The sequence below is a fragment of the Phodopus roborovskii genome, unplaced genomic scaffold (assembly GCF_943737965.1).
Source record: "Phodopus roborovskii unplaced genomic scaffold, PHOROB, whole genome shotgun sequence".
NCBI classification, from domain to species: domain Eukaryota; kingdom Metazoa; phylum Chordata; class Mammalia; order Rodentia; family Cricetidae; genus Phodopus; species Phodopus roborovskii.
Window position 1 is genome coordinate 34,573,249 of NW_026126410.1, and position 23,538 is coordinate 34,596,786.

A 23,538-nucleotide genomic window follows, 5' to 3' on the forward strand; every position below is an offset into this window, starting at 1 on the left:
TTGCTCCATGCTGCTATGGAATCTTATGGAATTGTAGAGTCATTTCTTTTAATGGGGTTCACCTGTCAAGTCAAATTTCCCAAACCTGTGCAAAAAGCTCTGGTAATAAGTCATGCCATCCCTTTTTCTTAGCACAGCTCGAAAACTGGACTGTTTCTGTCAGTGAAATGGTGAAACGTAGTCTTTCTCTTCCATTAATAGGATTGCTTTCTCTTCAGAACCAAAGCTCGAGGATCTCTCCCCCCCCCCCCTTCACCTCCAGCCCTGCACCCACTCCTTTTGTTAACAAAAGTGTGTCACAAGTCAACATATTTTTCCTCAAGGCAAAACAGGTGCTTTTTTTTTTCCTTCTTTGAGTAACAGCGTTATTATGTAGCTGGATTTCAGGTTATGTGACTCTTAACTACACAATGTCAAGCCTTCATCATTCAATTACCAGCCAGGAGTTTTTGCTGCCTCTTTAAATCTTTTGTATTTGAATAAACTCACAGTTTAAAAGGCTAAGACTGCGGAAGTTGCTAATACTCAACCTTTCCTTATAGTGTTTGAAACTCAAGATTTTAGAAATTGAATGAGTAAAATAAATTGGCTTAAAGCTTTAGTTTTTCTATGCACAGAGAAAACTTGAAACTAAAGATTTCTCATTTTGATTGTTATCTGAAACTCTGGTTAGCAATCAATAGGGTATACACTTTTTGTTTAGTTTGGTTTCAGTAAGAAGGTTACGGTGTGGGGGGGGGTTAATCTCTTAATTCTTGGAAAATATGGAGGCAAAACTGAATGAAAAAAAGCAAGTATGAGTGTCCTTTTAAATGACTTCAAATCTGGTCAGATTAATCTGCCCCGAGTCCCTCGGCATTTTAACACACTGACCTGAGGGAAGTAAAAGAAAAAGAGATGTGTTAGATAATGCCAGTTGATTTATATGTAACATTAAAAGTGAATTTCCTGAATCCAGAGGAGAAGCCAGGGGGAATATAAAATTACTTTCTGACAAAACAAGCTGAGAAACGAATGTGATGTTTGCATTTCAGAAAAATATGGAAGTTGAGGGTAAGTAAGATCCAAAGATATATGTATCCTGTTTTTTCGGTTTTGTTTTTTTTTTTTTTTTTTTTGTATTCATGAATACAATTACACTAGGATTTTTTCTTTTCCAGGATTATGTTCTTTTCAATCAGATTCTCTCTAGGAATCTCCTTGAATACAGATATGGATGAAAACAAAAGTCTCCACGATGGAAACTGCTCTTAACAACAGGGATACTAGAATGAGGAGGAATGTACTAATCCAATCAGCCTCCAGGCTCTGAGATGTCATATGCCACTGAAAATTCTGTCCTTAAAAAGTAAGAAAGCATATAATTTTATCGTGAAGAATGGCTTATTTTAAAACTAAGACACACCAAGTTGTCATGAAAACCTTCTATATTGCCCTTTTCACTTTTCCATTAGCAGACAGGGCTTTGAAAGGACTCTCTGGTAAAGAAACATCCATTGCTAAACACTTTAAACATCAAGTGCTGACAGTTTCAAACAAAGCAAAACCATCACTCTTTTTGCAAAGGTCCTACCAGTTGGGCATTGTGGCATATGTCTTTAGTCCCAGCATTTGGGAGTCGGGGCAGGCAGATGTCGGTGAGTTTGAGGCTAGCCTGATCTACATGATGTGCTCCAGCCCAGCCAGGACTATATAGTAAGTTTGTGTCCAAAAAAAAAAAAAAAAAAAAAAAAAAAATACACCTGGGATGAATCCTAAAACTACTAATGATGTTATGGTGTAAAATTTTAAGATTATCCCCTAAGGGTCCATTTTTTAATATTGTGCAAATTAGTTAAAGTAAATCTCAAATGAAATACATCTGCAATGTTATTGTTGAAAGACCTAACCAAATCAAAACAATGGCAGTGGATCTCACCAATCCTAACAGACTGGGTAACAACCAAAATTAAAAGGCCAATAAGCTTTCTAATTGACCTTTTCCCCAATAAATGAAATAACTGAATTTGCTGTATGTCAAACTCTGACATCCAGAAAGGAATAATATAAAACTAATGTTCCATTCAAGGCAAGTTTTGCTGATGAACTTAAGTTGCAATGTTGTGTGTCTTGGTAAGGAGCCTGTGTTCTAGTTTGCTATGCTATTTCACTCAGAGAAGATTAAAGCTCCAGGATACCCAAGGAAAGCAGACTCTGGGTACCTGGGAATCTAGAACCTAATAGCTGGCCCAACTTTGACAGCCAGAGAGTGTCTAGATCAGGTAGTTGATAACCATGTCCTTACTGTCCACCCAGCCTGGTCTTTACTAAGCAAAAGAGACTCCAGGAAACTGAAGGAGGCCCCTGCCTTTTTTCCAAGTTCTCCCTTCTTCAATGGCTAGAAGTTGTTTAGAGTGACCTCCTCTAAGCTTGAGGTCGCATCAGATGGTCCCAGGATGCATGCCACAACTCAGCTCTTGTGGGAATACATCCATCGCCAACATTCAGAGGTAACATCACCTACAGGGTAGGACCACCAAAGAGGATGAACAATCCCAGCAACCTTGGAAACATTCATTTTGATTCCTGTTCACCCCCCCACACACACACACAAGATACACACAGGCATCCAGTGAAGATGAGCCCTAAAGCCATTCATGTTTCAGAAAATATTTTGATGCCCAAGTTAATGAAGCAAATATGTGAAGAGTTGGAACTTGCTAAACACAGCCTACGCACTGAGGTGCCTTCACTTTATATGATTAAGGAAGGAATGACCTAGGTTAGTCCCAATTATATTATACTATGAGTACCCAACACTGTTTCCTTCCTATTGGAGCCCATCATCACGTGTCCTAGGTTTTCTACTGAATATAACAGTTTCAAGCATTTTTTTAAATGATAAAATTAAATAACATACACAAGATAACAGTTAGATAATAAGTGGAGAGATGTGCTCAGATTTGAACTGTTTCACACCACATCCTTTAACTCTATACATAAAGTGAAGTGTGTCTCCTTATTTCATTTATCCCACCCAGAAACTTAGGAAGATGATGTTACCCCGAGAGCTCAAGTTGATTATTTTCACCCAAAAGCCTGTGGACATTTTAATTAAAATGGTGGGAGGAGAAAATAAATCTATTGAATATTACTTCCACCAAGCATGTTTTATTGCAATAAACGAATGCCATTTAATATTCATAACTATTTTGCAGTCATCAATAAAAGTTAATTGATTTTTCAGAAATAAGTCTTCTTTTTAATTTTAAAGATAGTCTGCAGTTTTATAAAGGTCTTCCAGTTTGTTGAATCTGTCACCTCCCTAATACCAGAATCCCGCCCCAACCTGATTTTATGTATAACACCCCCCCCCTGTTATTCTTCTTACCTAAAACAGTTGGTGGGTGGTTAATGTTTTTACATAGTTCATGTGTGCTGTACTTTCATGCATTAAGAGTTCACAGCCTGAACTTGAAAAGTACATTAACTAAGCAATGAGACCATTTCTGTTTCTCCAGATGGGGTACTGATTCTAGACACTCAGAAATATCTGGGGAGGGTCTCTTTCCTTTGTGTAGCCCGCAGGAATGGAGCCAGGCTGACTCAGATCCACAACATCACTTGAGGTCCACGGCCTTGACCAATTCTACAATCGTCTTAGTGGCACATGAAATAGGAAACTGTTATTTTCCTAGGCATTTCTCTGATTCGAGCCTGAGAAATCCTTACAGTGGCTAGGTTTCTGTATGTAAAGTAGTTTCCAGTATCAGATTGGAAACTTACTCTCAGAGACCCAAGAGACAGTTTTCCCTTACACTCAAGAACTGATGTGTACTCACTGACTCTCACAGAAGCTGCCATCTTCCTCCAGCCTCTGTTCTACATGCAGAAAGGGGAACCCTGAGCATAGATGGTCACTACCCCAGTAATGAAGTCATCAGGGGTGACATATTTACACTTCTATTCATGGTATAGATGGCTCAGTGGCATGTGCACAAGCTTCTACATGTTTCAGATATCACAGGGTTCTTGTCTCAGAGGTCACAAGGTTGATGGTCCCTTGAAACTGAAGCAAGGGAGGTCTAGAGAAGGTGGAAGCCACTGGTAGAAGAGCAAGCAGGCAGCTTTCTCTTGGCTGTTATTGCATTGCCTTCATAGTATTCCCGATCCCCAGCCTTGCTCTGCTATCAATGAAGCTGAAGGAGGGGGCAGGCATAGATGCTAGTTCATGGCTTCACAATTTGTACACATAGGAAGTTTCTATAAGATCATGTTATTCTTCCCAGCCTTCAAGAGACAGCTCTTGACTGTCATTTAATGTCTCATTCAAAATATTCACTACTTTAAAGTATTAATAATTACGTCCACCCTATCCAACGGTTGGGTGTAAACCCAAAGAACTTTTCTCTGTTCATCTTACGGGATGACTGAACTGCACACTGACTCCACTGTTTGTGGTGTTTTGTTTGGTTTTTAAAGATAAGGGTCAAGAAGAAGACTTAGGATCCTGCTTCACACCTTCATCTAATCACACTCAGGAGAGAAAAAACACCCATTACAGACAAGGAAGGGAAAAGAAAGCCAACAGTCTTCACTACTTTTTAATTGTTTAACTTTATTACTGTTGCACCATTTATACAATTACATATAATTTCAATGCATCCATTGTACATTTTTTATTTATATTTTTTATTTTATTTTCCATTTTCCAATGGGTGGTATGTTGGTGTCTGTGACACAGACGGCAGAAAACTGGAACTTCAATGAAGGCAGACTTTTTTTTTTTTTCATTTCCACTGACCAATAAACAGAACTACAGGTGCACCCAACCACGGACATGCATTAACTCGTCATGAGAAATCTAGGTAGGCTAAGTATGATGAGAGAATGTTTGTTACTCCCAAAAATATCTGGAGAGGAAGAATGGAGGGTTGGCATCGAGATACATGTGGACAAGCTAAGTGGGCTCCGTCTGAAAGTTGGCATTCATCCACAACGTTAAAAAGAAAAAAAAAATACCAAAACAAGAAAGGCTGTAAATTAAAAAGGAAACACAGAAAATACTGCTTTCATAAAGATCTGATTGCCTTGGCACTGGCCCTGTGGGCAGAATCAAAGGCTTCCCTCCCCAGCTGCATTGCAGGAAAGATGTTGGGGTTTTCGGGGTGGAGCGCCAGGGGACAGCGGTTCAGGTACAAATGATGTACTTTCAGACAATGATCTCAGAAATCCAGGACTGACTGGTCAAGTTGACTGAAGGTATATTAGATATTTCCCCACAAAAATACTATTTGGATTCTCCCCACCCCCTCCCTCCCCTGATGGGACACATCCTCTTTTTTTTTAATTTTTTTTCCTTTTATTATTTTTTTTCCTTTTAATCCCTTGGGCAATACATATCCTTACTTCCAATTTGAAACAAGTTAGTTATAGGATAGAGAGACAGAGAGAGGACAGAGTGAGAGACAGAGAGAGCGTGAGACAGGTCGTTTGCAAGTGGCCTCTTCGCTTCGGCTAGGCTGTCCCGGTTGGTTGGTTACTCTTTGACGGCCACGCTTTGCTCGGAGCTGGCGGCGGCGGGCGCCTCAGCCTGCGGCTCAGGGGTGGCGGCGGGGGGCGCGGCAGGCGCGGGGGCCTTGGCCGTGGAACTGGGCGCCTCCGAGGCCGCGGGCGTCTCCTTGGACGAGGGCGCGGCCTCGGCGCTGCTAGGTTTAGAGTCTGAAGCCGGGGCCGCGTCGCTTTTCGCCTCGGGGCCGGCGGGAGCCTCAGTCTTTTTGGCCTCGCCCTCCTCCTTGGCCGCGCCTTCGGGCGCGCCCGTGCTCTCGGCACCCGCGGTGTCGCCGGCCTTGGGGACCTCGCCGCCCGCAGCGGGCCCGGGCGCGGCCGCCTCCTGCTCGGTCGCCGGCGCGGGCTCGGGCTGCTCCTCCGCGGCGCCCTCGCTCTTCTCGGGCTCGGCCTTGGGCGCCTCCTCCTTGGCCGCCGCCTTGTCGCCCTCCTTCTCCTCCGCCTTGGCCTCGCCGTCCGCCGCGTCCTTGGGCTTCTCCTCCGCGCTCTCTTTGACCTCTCCGGCGTCGGCGGCCGCCTGGGGCTCGCTCTCCTTCGGGGTCCCCTCCTCCTCGGTGCCCGCGCCTTCAGCCTTCTTGTCTTTGTCCTTGGCTTTCTCGTCGTTCACATTGTAGCCCTTCTTCTTCTTGCTCAGCTTGCCTCCCATCTTGGAGTTCTGCAAGGAAGCACAAGGAGAGACAAAGGGGTGTTAGGGACGGGCAGGCAAACTTACAGGACCAGGGCGATGGAGTGGCCTGGATGTCACATTCAATCTACCACAATTTAGAAGTAACACTTCGAAACAAAGAACAAAGAAAGGAAAGTCTCAGCTGCGAAGCCTGCAGGCCAGCAAATGAAGGAACTCTTAATGGAGGATCAAAGATTCAATGAGTGGGCCCGGCTGCCAAAAGGGAGGACAGGTGGTATGGTATTGGTTTCTACCTGTCTCCTTATACCGGTTTTAAACATCCAGGAATGAACACAGCAGCACAAAATGGCAGGGATAGCCATTTTAGAACTACAATACAGCTGGTTAAAAACAACAAAACCTTATAATTTATCCATTAACTTTCTGAGGAAACCGCACAGCATACATCACAGATCTCTCACCCATTGCTTCTGAAAGCACGTTCTTTGTAGCATCATATGCGTATGAGAAATCACAAAGATGTTGCTTTCTTGAGAAATTGTGATTGTTTTTCGTTAATGAAATGTTAATGTTAAATGCTAACAATCCACGGCTCCTGTTGGTCCCCACAGGAAAAGTAGAGAAACATAGTGTAAGGTTAGAGTAGAAACTCTCGGTGAGTTCACCTGGTTTGCTCACTCCTGGCAGGACCCTGAGTTCTCTTCACCCAGCTATTCCCCACCCCTTACTATCATCCATTCAGAGCAGAAAATGTGTTTTTTCTTCACTACACCTCTTGGGATCATGATTCATGACAGTGAAATAACCCACATTTTTTTTTTAAGTCGGGTGTTGCATTGAGTAATATTCTTCAGTCAAAATGTGTCTCGCCATTCTATGCTAATTTCCTGTCTGGGATGACTTTAAGAGTTGGAGGAGACAGAAAAAAGAAAAGAAACAAACACAAAGATGACTAAAATATTCTTCCTATTTTCAAGAAAGGTCTTTATTGTGTCATCCAAGAATTGTTGCTATATTTCTTAAATGGGAAAGAAATGGCTTGGAGTCTTTACTCACTTCAAGCAATGGGTCCCATTTTCTGTTGCAGTAAATATATGTGGTTGAAACCACAATTAAAAATATTTTACCACAAAAAAAATTACCACTAAGCAATAAATGAAAACACAAACTCAAGTAATAAATTGTAATTTGTAACACCTTCATCGAATTCTTAGACATGTTGCCAAGTGTTTACAATTAGGAGCAACTTCGGTTTCTATACTGCAAGTTACATTTTGTGCATTAGGTTGAGCCAGGAAATAGAAAATCTGACAGGTCTACCTTTAGATTTTTCTCCTAGTTGTATAACAGAAACCACTGCACCAACCTAGGCATTATAGCTTATTGAAGCAAAGAGCAAATGTATTCTCACTGTGAACAAAGAATGGAGTTCTGGGTTCTGACACCCACAATATGAAATTCTATATAGCAATCCCCAAAGGTTTAAAGTCCTGTTGGTTTACAAACCTAAAATCTAGGGTACTAAAATTGGTTTTCAGCAGCACAATTAAAGCCACATTCTATTCTTTGTCTTCAGCCCAGCTGTGCCTCTTTTCTTGGTAAAAATCGAACAAACACAATCAAGGTGTAAGAGAACGAGTCTCAATAATGTCGGTTTTTAAAACACAATCAGCCAGCGCTTTCAGCTGATTTACCTGTGTGAAACACAGCAGAGTTCCAGGAGGAGGCTTATGAAATGCACTAGAGTCCCGGGAAAGCAGTTGTCTGGTGAGTGAACACCAGTTGAATATGAGTGAACACCTACCCAGCACACAGAGGTAAATTAGAGTTACAAATTAAAATCAAAGGTGATGGGAACAATCCTAATCCTAAACAATTTACCTAAATGTTTAACCTTCTCGAGAGCATCATAAAATGGTATGTCATTAACATCCTCCTTTTACCGAAAAGGAAATTCTAACTAGCTGAGTTCCTGAAGCTGTGCAACAAAACAAAGGTCATAGCCAAAAAGAATGTGTTAGTTCAAGAAGCACCACCTGGCAGGTGATGGGGGAAATCTACCCATTAAGAAGCTGATTTGGCAAGGGAGCTGTAAACCTAGGAATGTTACCTTCCTGGATTCCAAGGCAGGACCTCCCAGAATGGCCCAGAGCTCAACATGTTAAGAGGATAGAGAATACAGAAGAAGCTTCCTAAATACTCTCTACCCTAAGCCTCTCCTTCAATTTGCTAGTGAAGAGTTTTTTGTTTTGTTTTGGTTTTTGGTTTTTCAGGATAGGGTTTCTCTGTATTGCTTTGTCCTGGAACTTGCTCTGTAGACCAGGCTGGCCTCAAACTCACAGAGATCTGCCTGTCTCTGCCTCCTAAGTGGTGGGATTAAAGGCATGCACCATCAGTGCCCGATGTGAAGCTCTTATTAGATCCTTAAGACTTGGCATCAAGCAAGGATCAAGGGCATGGAATTGAATAAGTCCTCTCCTTTCTATGACTTCTAGTTTTGAAAGAAGTGATTTAGTCTTGAAAGTTGGAACACTGAGTTTTTTGAGTTTTAAAAAAGTAAAGATAGCCACAGGGCTGGAGAGATGACTTGCCACTTAAAGGTGATGGCTCATTGGAGGGACTGGAGTTTGGAGCCACAGCCAAGTAAGTATCTGTAATTCTAGCACTAGGAATGTAGTGACTGAGGATGCCTTGAGCAAGACAGCTAGACTGGCTCGTTAACCAGCTCTGGGTGCCTCAACCAACTCTGGACATCAATCTTGAGCCTTCACACAAATGAGCCAGCATGTGCACACACACACACATAAGCACACAAACATGAGAAAGGGGGTGGGTAGGTGGAGAAACGGGTATCTTGAGCCAATAAGTAATCTGTCTTGGAAGTTACTTAAGCCTAATCCAAAGTGGCATCCAAAGCACCAAGCTTGTCTTCAAATTTCCTCACAGTTGATATCTACCAGCTATGAGTGGCACTTTGAAAAAGCATGGGCAGATGCTGAATGCACAGAGTGAAGATGTTTGTTTTTATGAGAACAAACTCTAGAGTTCATTGCAGTTTTGACACCTCCACAGGAAGCAGCTTCTACATTTTCTTATAAAAGGGCAAGAACATCCCCTGCCACAAGAGCCATAGCTATAGAATACAGTTTAAAATGCACATTAAAAAACAACAACAACAACAAAAATAAAAAAAATTAGCAACAAATTACAAAGAGAAAAAGTGTTCACTATATAAAAAAAAATAGTGGGCAAGAATGTCACAGGGCATTGGAAATTAGGCCATAGCTGATCCATGAATCCCACCACCAAAGTAAACCTTCCTTGAATCCTATGAGCAACTTAATGGACCTTGCTGTGTCTCTATTTCCTATAAAATAATAAATGTCAATTTTGTGGGCATTTAAAGTGACACAACAGTATATTTTTCAATTCCCAGAGAATTTCGCACTTAGAAATGCGAAAAGAATAGAAGAAATTAGGTTCTCCATAAATGAGCTTTAGAACCAGCCATTAGAACAGAATAGAAGAAATGAGGTTCTCCATAAATGAGCTTTAGAACCAGCCATTAGAAACACTGTAATTAAAATACTGTTTAAAAAAGCAAACACTTCTTAAAATGTGATCAGAAAGATGTTTGATATTCATTTTTCAAGCAAGCCCCTGCTGTCCTTGCAGATGTGCAGGAGAAATTTGCACAGAGCGCCTGGCACCAGAATCAGTTCACTTCTCTGCTCAGAACACTTTAGACCTTCATAATTTTCATGACGTTACAAGTCTTTCTAAACGCAACAATAATTCATTATACTAAGAAATCTGTTTCTAGACAAAGATTTGTAAAACCTTAAGTTAGGAGCTGGGCATAGGCCTGTAATCCTGGCAACTGCAAGGCTGAGGCAATGGTGTCTTGTATTCCAGGCCAGTCTGAGTTACATGGCAAGATCTTGTCTCAAAAACAAAACAAAACAATTATATGTGCATTATAAATCCATTCCTCCACATATGAAGTAGTCCTGAATGGTCATGAAGGAAGCATCATTTCACTTACCACTGTGTCCTCAACACCTTTCTGTCAGTTATTTCAAGGAAACAAGAAATTTCACTTTTTTTTTTTTTTTTTACATTGGGATGGAAAAGAATCTACATTCCTTACTTTAAAGGTCATCAATTGCTTCAAATTTATATATAAAGGATTAAAAAGAAAATCTCATTTTTATTTTGGTTATAACAGGAAGTAACATGGCAAATGTCTTTTCCTGGTGATTTTCTACACATGAATTTTTTCATATCAAAAGATGAAGCTGCACTTTAGTATGTTTAAAGCACTGACATATATATTAGAACAATTCTAATATATTCATATGTGATATATTCTAATTTTCCCATGACTGTCTTCTGCTTTTCTCTCTCTTTAGAAACTGGGTCTCTATTTAATTCATCACCTTTGGATACAAGCAGTATTCCAGAAGAAATGTTTGAAAGATCTGCTTTCTGTTGCAGAAAGAGAAAAAGTCTCTCCAACAGCGTTAGCAGGTGCAGGCAACCTGGGGTGAGGATCAAGAAAAAAGAGGAAGGTGCCAGAGAAGCACAAGGAGTCAGTGGCAGTTGTTGATCACAACAGCCCCATTGCATCCATCTGTCAGGGACAGCAGGGCTTGTGTCCATGCAGCATGAGTCATGAGCAGGCCACTCGTAAGACCAATTTCACAGATACCACACTCATTGATGACCCATACTACATCTTGCTCATTGTCAAGCAATGACTTTTCCTAAGGAATGCTTATTTAGGAATTTTTGCAACACTTTGAGAGCATGTACATGTACATGCGTGTGTGTGTGTGTGTGTGTGTGTGTGTGTGTGTGTGTGTGTGTGTATGTGTACAGGCACATGTAAAAACCACAGAACAATTGTGGTAGTTTCAAATGAGAATGGCCCCTATGGGCTCGAATGGATGAATGCTTGGTCCCTAGTTGGTGGAACTGTTTGGGAAGGATTGGGAAGTGTGGGTTTTGGAGGAGGTGTGACACTCAGAGCCAACTTTAAGGTGTCAAAAGCCCAGCAACTCCCAGTTAGTTTTCCTTCTCTGCCTCCTGCATGTGGATCAGGATGTAAACTCCCAGCTACTGCTCCATCCAGTGTCCTGCCAGCCTGCCTGTGACCCTTGACAATCATTCCTCAGGCACAGTCACTCTGGTTTTCTTGATTTAGTCTCTCACAGGCCTGGAACATGTCAGTTTGCCTAGATAAGATCCTCCTATCTCCCCAAGGCTGGAATTACCAACACACAGCATGCCTGTTTTATATTTTTTTTGTTTTTTTTTTAAACCTGGTTTCTGAGATGGAACTCAGGTCCTAGTAGCTGGCTCAATGACTTCCCCAGCCCCCGTTTTGACCCATCTAAAGCTACATTTCTTTAATGTCTTCACATAAAGAAACACCTTCCTAGCCAGATAGACTGGGTACAGTGATTTCTTTTGCCCTAAAAAGCAGCTGGAAAAAGTAATAAATATCCTTTAAAAAATTATCCTTCACATCGTCCTCTAAACCAAGTATTAGGATTCTAGGCATTAACAGGTTTATCTTATAGGGAGAAAACTATTTACAACTAATTTCAATTTCATAGAGAGGAGAAATGTAATCTTTTATATTGGTGCTCAGCAAACCTTAAAGATAAATTGGTTCTTGATCCTAGGAATTTAAATTTGGAAATTTTATAGCTATACAAAATTTAAATGGGTGCAAAGATATTTATCTTTTATGTATATTTTAAACTCAGAGGATTAAAGGTAACAAACAATTCAGAAATTATACTCAAGGCACTCTTACAGATATGGTCTGAAATGTTTTCTTGTTTATTGCTTCCTACCCAGGAAGTCTGTCAGAGAACAGGAATATATACCCCTTAACTGTTCACATTATGTAAGTTGTGCTTATTTTGTATACAATCCCCAGGACACAGCAAGCCCAAATCAGCTCTGTGCAATTGTCTTAGAAGCCCATAAAACCACCCTAATTCTCACCAACTACAGTGTGATTTGGATGCTGACAAAAATCAGCTCATCCCAAACATTCTTGAGCTCACATTTTTTTTAATCTTAAAGTAAGCCAGTCTATCAGTACAGCCAAATAAATTAAAATTTACTTTTTCTATCTTGAAAAATAAAGGTGGATAGGTCAATCACAAAACAACTTTTATGGAAAAAATTATAAACTATACATTTTTTTTCTTTTTCTTTTCAAACTTTCATTCAAGATGAAGTTTGCTTAAAAGTGGCAAGACTTAATTATTGAAAATTTGCTGTGAATCTAAGCAGGGCATCTTCCCTCTGGGTCCCAATTTCCCTGACCAGTAAAGTGATGATATTGAAGGTTTACTCAACATTGTCATGGGTTGGGAGGGCAGTATGAATGTTTATAGAACTATATGAAATGCTACATAGGATAAAAGTATGATATTATAAAGTTCTAGGTGCCTGTGATCATAAATCTAAGGCCATTTTGTTCCTTAAAAATTGAACTGACATGTACCTGGGTTGTTATTGTGATGAAATGTCTCACTATGTCAGTATTTATGACCCTTGTCAAAAACTAGAAATAAGAAAAGAATAATTTCAGACTATCACAAGAGTTAAAATAAAGCTGTATGAAATATGATCCTTACCAAGTATTGACCAAATAACAGAACTTTTTAGGAGATATTTTAATAGTATGTCAGCTAGTGAGTCGGAATGGGAGTTTGCACAGAATACATCACAGATGGAATCATAACTGTCAGAAAATACAGTTTCATTAGCATCCCTGGCATGGAATTATTGACAGTGTTGTGATTGTTTATAGAAGGTAGTTGTTTCCCTTTTCATTACTTTAGGTATGTCATCTACCACCATCCAAGGTCCTACCCAGCAGGATTCACCCTCTGCCAAGGGAAGAGACATGCCAAAGCATCCTTTCTGTGTCATGCCATATCCGTTCAAAACCAGCTTAAGTAGAAGGATGGCACATGACCCAATCCCATAAATTAACATGTCATTCAGCTTAATGTTGTGTTAAAAAAAACAAAAAACAAACAAACAAAAAAACGTTAAGTAGGCAGAGGTTTGGGGTCCTAATTTCTATAACATATCCACCTGACCTGTCTTTCTCTCAAAAAAAAAAAAAAAAACAATAACAGCTAACCTAATAGAAACAAAGAAATCCAAAACCAGTACAGAACCTCCAGAGCTAAATGAAAACAATTTCCTTTAATCACTCTATATCCTATGAGAACCATTTAAATCTATAAGGTCAGTTTTAAATAATCTAAGAGAAACTAAGAAATCTGTTTCCTGAATATAAAATACACTGTAAAACGTAAGTCTGTTATTGTGAATTAGGAACTATCGCGCCACCACCACTTCCAGAACAGTCCATAGAGAAAACATTGTCTGCGAGCCTCAAGAAGAAGTGACCCATGCAAATAGAGCCCGTGTGCTTTCGGAGGTGGGGCCATACTGCTTCCAGGGACACTAACTCTCACAGCTGAACCACATATAGGTGAATAGTGTACGAACCACAAAACTTGCTCTCGGGCATTTGCTGGAGGTGAGCAGAGTCACCTCAGTAGTGGCGATTCCTCCATGCACCTGGTGGCTCTTCCATTCCTAACCACAGACTCCTTAGTCCCAGGACAGAAAGCTGGGGGACAATCTCACAAATAACCAGGCTGATCTTCCCAGGGAGGTAAATGATCAAATACTGAATTCTGTGAAGAGGATAGAAAGAAAATCCCTCCACAGAAATAAATGTCAAGATATTACAGCACAAATAAGGGCAAATTTTTGCCACAACTGTTCCCTTTTCACCGGCCTAAGGGCTTAAATACACAAACAGCATCCTCTCCAGTTAGTACCTCTCTCCTAGGAAGAAAACATTTTCTGTTTTGACTTTAACTGAGCTTAGAAGCCATGGGAATTATTTTCTAAGGGAAAAATATTCAATTCATCTCTAAATACCCATGGCCTCTCTAATAGACTCAGGAACAATGAAATTATCTAAGAAATTCTTATCCTCTGCTTCTTTTCTCCAACTGAAAGGATAAGTTATTTCTATATTCACTAAAATGGGAAAGCTACATCAAATAAAACAAGGACACATTGCCATTTTGACGGAGTTGTAAAAGGGCAACATTTTTAGGGCTGAGAATGCAGCTCAGGTGATAGAGACTGCTTAATCTCTACAGGAGGCCCTGTGTGTGGTGGTCCATACCTACAATCCCAGCACTCAAGAGGTAGAGGAACACCCATGGCCAGCCTGGTATAGAGAAAACCATGTCAAAGACAAAACTTCCTTTTCTTTTTTTAAGTTTTTAAAGAACAACGTTTAGTAAGATTTTGTTTGGAATATAAACTGGGGATCTTGAAGACCAGTTGTGGCTTGTAAAGCCACAGGCCTTGCTTTGAGAAGAGCAAGGCAAAGCCGCAGGGACCTGAAGCACAGATCTTTTATTGTTGCATGAAAATCAACAAGTGAGAATGTTATCGGCAGAGGGGGAAAGAGATGCTCATCTTGAGAGATGTCAAGTGTCCACACCTCCAGATACTGTCTTTGGAAGAGCTTCTGCTCTGTACCTTACAGAAACTGGATTCCCATATTTACCCTAAATATACCATCCGAGGACAGGGAGAAAAGCATGCAGCAGCAGAGGAAGATGCCTTGCTTCCGTTTCTAAAAAGTGAAAGCCATGACGTGATGAATGAGGGGATGAGCCAAGGTCTTGTCTTTGATTCTAGCAACCTTGGCCCTGGACAAATTGCTTTGGAGAATGGAAACACCATATGACTCAATTTCAGGAGTAAAGAAGAGTGGTTGTATCCTTTTTAGAAGGTTACCCCTGGCAGTAATGGTATTCTTCAACCCCTGCCAGTAATACCCACCTAAAACGCATGACCAGCCCTACTACCTCTATACTCTTTTGGTTTTAGTCAAAAAGAATTGCAGTACATGCACAACTCAGCATGTAAGTGCCCTTACTTAATAAGCATGAGTACCTAAGTCCATATCCCCAGAGCCCACCTATAAAGCTGAGATTGCGTATACATGTGACTGTAATCCCAGCCCATCAGGGCATGAGAAACAGGAGGATTGTGGGGGATTGTTGGCTTCCAGTTAAATTCCAATAGTTGACTGTGTCTCCGGGGATTAAGAAGAGTGATACAGAAGTGATGTCTTCCCCTGGCCTCTTTGTATACAAAGGGACATGAATAAATAATGTGTGTATACACCATGTGTGTGCAAGCATGCTCTTTATCTCTCTCTCTCTCTCTCTCTCTCTCTCTCTCTCACGCACACACACACCATGCTTTAAAAAATAGAATGTTATGTCTTTAAAAACAAAAGAACTACAGTCATACAAAATTCGAGACCTCATAGACCCATGTATCAGGATAGTATCTGATCCATATATAGGTCATTGTGGAAGTTGTTCATGTGGTTTCCTGATAAAAGGCGGCTTTTGTGGAGCTCTTGTTAGCGTGTCATTTCTCTGTTCTTTAAATTAAAACACATTCAATGGTGTGCCTCGGTGTAGATAAAGGAGAATGGGAGAACTCCAAAAGAAATCAATTTGTGGGTAGGAGAAACAAGAGTTTTATTAATTTAACAAGCCTTCAGCCCCTTGAGACAGGTCTGAATAATGATATGTGATCAAGCTTCCTCAAAGGCCCTTGTACTGATTTGGGTTATCCCAATGGCCCTCAACTTGGCAGCATATAGAACCAAGGCACTTACATGCCGGTGTTTTTCCCAACCTGTGTTCTGAAGTTTGGACGAAGATGTATGGACTTGTAATTCATGCATCTGGCATGTATGGCATGCAGGTAAGCATAATTTGCAATCCCTCATTTTTCACCTGAGCAGAACTTTCTTGGTACTATTACTATGACTTAGGCTGCCCAGTTCTTTGAGAGAGTGAAGAACAGAATCCCCAGTCAGAGTACTGCCCCTCTTCAGAAAATGCACAGTTGCTCAAGAATGCAATTCCAGAGCATTAACTGACATTCTCCATGGTATACCCAATTCCATTCCTCACTAGCAAGTTCTATATTAACACTATGCCACCAGTGAATACAGCTTTGTAACTTAATAGAACTCACTGGCATGCATTAATCAGAGCACATTAACAGCAAGAAAATAAGAAAATGACATCAAACTCTTCCCTGTGATCTAAAAGCTAATATGTCTGCTACTTTACAGGTTCTCTCTATTTGTGTCTTCTTTCTTTGCAGTAATAATATCTAAGCCTTTCTTACATAAAAAGCTGCCAAACACTGCAAAATTCCTATTTTGAAAATGCAAATTTGGATTAATTGGCCATTTCATCTAGAATCCACAGAATAGAATTAAGTATGATCTCAAACATTATTATGCAGACAATTTCAAATCTGCAGCAAAACCTAACACGAATATACAACAGCCTGCTCAGAGACTAGAGTGTTAGTTACTTCAAGTGCATTACTCAGGACACACAAGAAGTAATCTTCTGATTGTGTTTCTATCTTATAATCAGAAGAAAATAGGTATGCCGTGGAAGTATGTTAGGCCCCAATCCTCCATTCTTGACAAAGTTTGGTACATGGCTACAGTAAACTACATCCTTGGACAAGCAATTGTCACTCTGTTCACACAGAGCTGCCAAGTTAAGCACTTTCAGACACCAGGAAACCAACTATTGACTTTTTTTTTAGAGCAATATAAAGTTACATTTGGCCCATGAATTACACCTGCTGACACATTTATCACTAGACAAGTTGGACTTGTAATTACTCAAGATGGAAGAATCTACGCTATTTGTCAAATCTAGCTATAAAAAGGTGTGGTGATATAAACATACCTCTAATTGCAATACTGGAGCTGCTGAGGGAAGGAGATTGAAATCTCTAGGACAAATTAGGCTACACAGCAAATGTTTCTCTCATACAAGCATCACAAACCACCACACCACCACCACGACACCATCACTATACTCATGTATACACACACACACACACACACACACACACACACACACACACACACACACAAGCTGAATCATGTTAGGAGTCTCCCCTTACCTTAAAGAAAGAATTAGTAAAGAATAAAGAGGCAAGAAGTGTTTATAGTAAGTATAAATAGAAGGGTCTAAAATAGTTTGTCAGGCCCACTGATTTCTATTTTAAACAAATGACTGGTTCCTTTATTTTAAATGCTCAAAACTTTTATTCTAGAATGGGAGAATGAGGTGAGGACAATGCAGCCTGTGTGTTTTGGCTATCCTTACCAGTGTGTGTCCATCATAATGATTTGCTGTCAACTTTCTTCAATGCCTGGTAAGAATCTCCATTATTAGACTTACCGTTTGTCACTGTCTGCTCAGTCAAAGCTTCTATTCAGCAATTCTAACATCACTACCACACAGGGACAGCAATGTTCTCCAGGAAAAGAGAAGTGTATTAAGAGTTGTCAACCCAGCCTAAGTTCCCAAGGCAAACCTTTGAAATATCATCAGTGAAAACTGAGAAAAGCATTTTGAAGACAAATTATCCCTTGCCACAATAAAATATTCCCAGTGTTATGAAAATATATTGGGAAGAAAGGAAGGAAGGGAAGAAGGAAGAAAGGAAAGAAGGAAGATACATACATTCATGCTTCTATAACCCAATTTTTCAAACATGATCAAGATGAATTTTTTTCTACAAAAGCTCAGAAATGTACAAGAATACAGGAAGCCTCTGCAGCACAAAAAACAACGGTTCACAAGTGACCTCCTGGTTGTACCTCACCCACCATACAGCAGCATACTCAGGGCATCTCTGGTGATCTCAAATAAATGAATAAACAGCATGCACGGGAACCTGGAGAAATTAGTGTGATTAAAACACTCTAGAAAATTAATCAGGATGGGAAAGGAGCTTTATTTCAAGCATATGAAGCAAAAGGGAATGAACATAGCATACAGAGACAAAGCTTACAAATACCATGAAAGTGAAAAACAAGAGATGACAGTTGGAGACAGAGAAGCAGGGAAAGTTTATTGATTAAGTAGAAACATCAAAATTACTTGCATATATATGACTTATTCTTCCTAACATGATTTTAAAGGCCGATCTTTGTATCTTTGTATAAGTCAATATAGTAACCATTCTATAATGAAGAAATTATTACTAGTCCCACCTAATAATTGATACAATTTGACCTCCTCTGTGACCTTGCTACTGGCAGGGAGAGGGGTGCTTGACTCTCAAGGAAGGCCCAGATAATATCTGAGCAGCATGAGAGGACCCCACCTCAATCAACATCAAGAGTCGCTGAGCAAAGTGATTCCAGGAATCCAGACTATTGGTAAGGCTGGTTTCTCTTTTGCAGCAATTTGGAAGGACTGACATATATATGGGAATATGAGATTAGACCAAGAATGAAGAAACTAAAGTAGAAAGATGAGAAAGTATTTATGGAGGAAGGTTCTAGAAGACTCAGTGATGTATGCCTAAACTAAGCTTCTTAAAGAGAGACTGTTGCTGTTCAAAGGGGGAAGGGAAAGAGAAGTGAATTCAACTCTAATGGTTGCTCCCTCACTCAATCCCATTCTTTTCGAGATGGCTATGGTGAAATATAAACTATTCCAAGGCAAGCACTTCACAAGATCTCTGGATAATGATGTTGGATTATAAGCTTTCAGAGTTCTGGCTTCTCATTGGGCCAGACATTTATCCTCTTGGCTCTTCCACAGTCCACATACAAGGTCTTAAGCACAGGGCACAAAGGGACAGGCATTCCACCAACTGAAAGACTACACAACTGACCTAGTGGCCATCAGACATGGAGTGGCCTTGTTGTGACACAGTGTGTCATGTAGCAGCAAACAGGGTCACAGCATCCCCCCTGGTTTCAAAGGCTTCTCAGATTTGAAGGCACTAAGCAAGAATTAAAGTGTATTATTTTAAAGCAAGACCAAAAGGGCTTTGGTTCATGTGAACCCTTATTCTCCTTTATTACAAAACCTGGTTTGGGTCTAGATAAACTATTCATCTTTAGTCATTCATCATTTGATTGTTTAGTCCTTTTATATTCTATTATGTTGAGAGTTTTAGCAGTCAAATATACCTAACGACCTAAAGCTTTTCTTCAATACTTCTTCAAATCCATCTGATGTATGTAGAACAAAGGTTTTGTTTGGTGTTTGTTTTATGGTAGTTACTGTTCAATGGGAGCTTGATAAATACTATAAACTCACTATACTTAGGAACATGAACCACTCTGGCTATAAAACTATAAGATGAAAAGAATCAATGATGTTTACACACTGAATTGTGTAAACTCTTCTTTCACGTAGCAGTAGAAAAATAAGTATGCTAAGCTACAGTGGAGATTTCCATTCCATTAAATGAAACATGACTAGGTCCTAAGCAACAATCATGGCAACAAACTCTGCCACTGTGACCCACAGCACAGTTAACATCCTACAAACAATATTGTCATGATTTTCCCACTTTAAGTGACTGTGTGTACATTAGCACAGTTCTCAAACTGTACCTCCTCTAACAGATCTTACAAGTTTTTAACCATAACAATCCGGGCTGGTTATTGTGCTACTGTCATAATACTGGCAGGTGAGGCTTCTCTTTGAATGCAAAGGTTGACTGGCTTCGGACATTATGCAGAGCCCCTCTTTAATACATCCTGCCACATGCGGCCAGCACTCTCAGAACTCATGTATTATGCATTTTCATCATTCGTGGAATATGCTTTTAGAGTCCACCGAGGCATCCCATTGTTATTTATTTGCACTTAACAGGCGACCCTTTTGAGAGCACTGGCTGCAGCATCCTCACACAATTCTCTATGAACCACCTGTGCTTTCAGTCAATACGGTAAGTGGACCACAACCTCAGGAAATGCAGGCCGCTGAAATCATTTCTAAGCCACATTTCCCTTACAAAGACTCAGGAAAGCAATATGGCATATTACCACAACTAATTTAGAACTCTCAAACTGAATCCAAAATAAAGTACAGGGGAAAATAAATAATAGCCTAGATATTTTTTGCTGCTTATTCATGGGCTAGACAGGACATGATGGGCTTGGAGCCATGACAGTTTCTCTCACTTGTAGCTTCCTGACAAAGAAGAAAGGTCCACCAACACCAGGAATAGATACAATGCATTTCTAATCATCCCTACCCCAGATATAAACAGATTTTATGACTGTCTAAACTTGCCATGTATTGATATTTCAATGTATCTTTTTTCTCAACTCAACAAGTATAGTTCTGTCTAGTCTTAAAACCACTTGTCCAGTTTGAACATTGTCACAGAAAAACATGTTACAGTTCTTTATGCCTATCCTTAATTAACTAAACAAAGGACAAGCTTTTCCCTGGTGTCTTGCTTAACACAAAGAGGGGCTCAACAAATGTTTTCTAAGTTAATAAAGGAATGAAAAGTCCTCAGGCAAACAGTACGTGCTAAGCCCACGTCTAGGAAACTGCAAAGTTTGAGTTCCGACAACACGGTGTACCATCCGATGGCTTTTATCATCTGGTTCTTTCTGACAGTTGACATGGCTCCCCCACATTTCTCTGTCAGCACTCAAATTCTCCTCCACACCATCACCTCCTTCAAGTCTGAGCCTCCAAGCTACCTAATGAGACCATTCAAGGAAGAAGCATTCCAGTGTGCTGTGAGATTTCAACCCGAATGAGGATCTTGCTTCTCACCCAGGGAAACCTGATGAAGATCCTTGCATCTAGATCCCAGCACATAGCTGAAACTCAGGACCACTTTCTGAATGAATGATGGGGATGAATGCTTAACAGAAATACCAGATTTCAGTATAACTTAGAGCATCCTCCTTCAAACTCTCTTACTTTGTCATCACTTCAACATAAGTCTGGCATGTACTGCAATCACTAAAGAGGTAGTAAAAACAAAGGCAGAGGCAGCCAGTGGGGTCACAGGGACATCTCAGGATATTAATGGGGGGGGTTGACAGGAGCTAGCCTGGATCCTAAGAACCTGCTTATTCATTAGTATACCACATAAAAGCCTATGATATGGCCAAGGGTACATACTGAGAAGTCCAGTCATGGAGTGTAAGAGGCCTAGGACATTTTCATGGCCTATACATCCTGAAGCACCAAAAGAAAACCAGTAAGATCGTTGTTAGCTACAAAGAAAATTAAATAAGGAAAAGTGAAAGCTAGGAGACCTAGCCTGGCCTAACCCAGCAATGATGAAGGTACATAGAACGTAATGGTCATCAACTCTTACCCAAGTTGTTTTTGCGGACAGAGCTATAGACGCATCACAATTGCAACAGTATATTCCACAGTCCAAAAATCCTCCAACAGCCGATCTCTCTCCCATCCCAACCACCCTGCTGCTCTCTTGCCAACTCCTTCCAGTCAGTGCCAGTGCCACAGTTTAGCTGTAGAGGGAACAAGACACAGCATCCTTTGCTGAGCAATGCCCCTGATCTTGGAGCAGAGAAACCCTGCCTGCATGAACCAGGATTAGGCAGGCTCTTGTCACCCCCAACAGCTTCATTCTTAGTCGTGGAGGGTGCAGGACAGGTGCTCTTTGGTTTTGAATGATCCCTTCTTACATAAGCCAAAGCTTTGATTGTTGTTCAAGATTTGCAGCCTAAGCTATGAGCCAATACTGTTCTCAGAAGCATCCACTTTATGTAATTAGAGTCCCTGTTTCAGAAAACAGGTTTTTTCTCTTTGGTTTCAAATAGAACGTCAATGATTTGAACTCTGGCCAGGTATACTTTATACCAAAAAAAAAAAAAAAATGTGGGGTATGAGGTCAGTAGACCTGGTTGAGGTATGTGATCAAGGCAGGAAAGTCAACCTCCACAAAACCAAACTTGGCTGAAGAAGACAGGGTCAGCCAGTCATTTTTGGATCAAATGCATTATCTGCAGGGAAGGAATGAAACCAGCTCCTGACACACAGTGGGTCTCCGATCCATTTTTGTTTACATTCTTCTACCTGAAACAAAGTCTCTGTTGTATTTACATGTAACAGAGTCAGACTGGAATTCAAGTTACCCAAAAACCCAAAAGGAAATAGCAATCAAACAATTGCTGCATTCACAACTGAGAAACAAGAGAGCATTGATTCAATTATAATAAAATAATCACCTCCCTCAACGTTATAATTCTAGGTCAGACACTGCAAAAATGCACAATCTGTTTTGTACTCTAGGGTTCTAAGAGCAGGTGACATAAATAAATCTTCCAAGGATGAAAACAGACAGCCCACCATCAGGAAATGATGAATACAACCCATAATACCAAATGGCTGGGATCAGCATTTAGAAAAATAACCCCCAGACAACAAGCAAGAAGGATTTCATTTAATATGCTCTCAGAAGACAGAGTACTTCCCAAGATATTTCCACCTTTCTTACTTCAGGTTAGATTAGGCAGCTGTGACAAAAAGCATGCAGTTAAACACCATGTTCTCTTTTGCTCAATTGACTAGTCCAGAACTAGTTTTTAAAGTGAACTATTTTTTCCCCACAAGAAGATTTTATTTTCCATCCAAGGCTGTAAAGCCATATATTTGAGCTCTAGATCTAAAAAGAGCTAACAGAAACCTGTTGTCAACCTTAGCACAAAATCCAGGGGAAAAAAATCAGCCAACACCATTTTTTCTTATAGGTTTGGAGAAGGCAAGTTAAGAGACTGAGCTTGGAGGCCACATGTTGCTAGGATGGAACATGGACTCCATGGTTTTTGAAGACATTCAATAGCTCCCAAGTTACTCTCCACAGAAGACAAACTAATTTTGTTCACTACATGTTTTTTTGTTTGTTTGTTTTTTAATTTTTAAATTTAAACATCTGTTCAGCTCAGGACTGTACTTTACCATAGCTATGATACTTTTAACTTCTGTGCTATACCTCAGCTGCTCACTGAAACACAAGGTCAACCCTGACCTCTCCTAGATATTTCCTGCCAGTATCACCAGTAAACTATGCTTCTTGAAAGGGTCAAAGGTAACAGAACAATTGTCATCCCAAAGATCAAAGTCAGAGAAAGCAGCTTAAACACTCTGAACAAAGTAACTACAGTAGAAAGTTGATTTACTTTGCAAGACCTAGAGTAGAAAAACCTAGAGTGAAGGTTTCTTCATTCTCTCTTTACTCAAACTCGTGGTCCACTGACTGGTGGTTCATGTACCAAGGTGTGAGTTGCTAATAAATGGGGTACAGTGAGGTGATGTGGGAAGTATGCTAAGGAGCAATAACTGAATCTCCAATGCCAGTACAGCACATCTCCAGATTCATTGACCAGGCACAAATGCTCTGTCTCTAATGGGTGGAGGAACAAGGTAGCCTCTCCT

At 40.4% G+C, this 23,538-nt stretch overlaps 1 protein-coding gene across 1 annotated transcript in view; it reads right to left on the bottom strand.

Annotated features, from left to right (window-relative positions):
* Nucleotides 1-4,577: 4,577 nt before the first annotated feature.
* Basp1 (brain abundant membrane attached signal protein 1) overlaps nucleotides 4,578-23,538 on the bottom strand; it is a 46,686-nt gene continuing 27,725 nt past the window's right edge. Inside the window, exon 2 of the mRNA XM_051182584.1 lies at nucleotides 4,578-6,202. Within this exon, the coding sequence (XP_051038541.1) occupies nucleotides 5,519-6,193 (675 nt within the window). The 5' untranslated portion in view covers nucleotides 6,194-6,202 and the 3' untranslated portion in view covers nucleotides 4,578-5,518. The remainder of the gene's footprint in view (nucleotides 6,203-23,538) is intronic.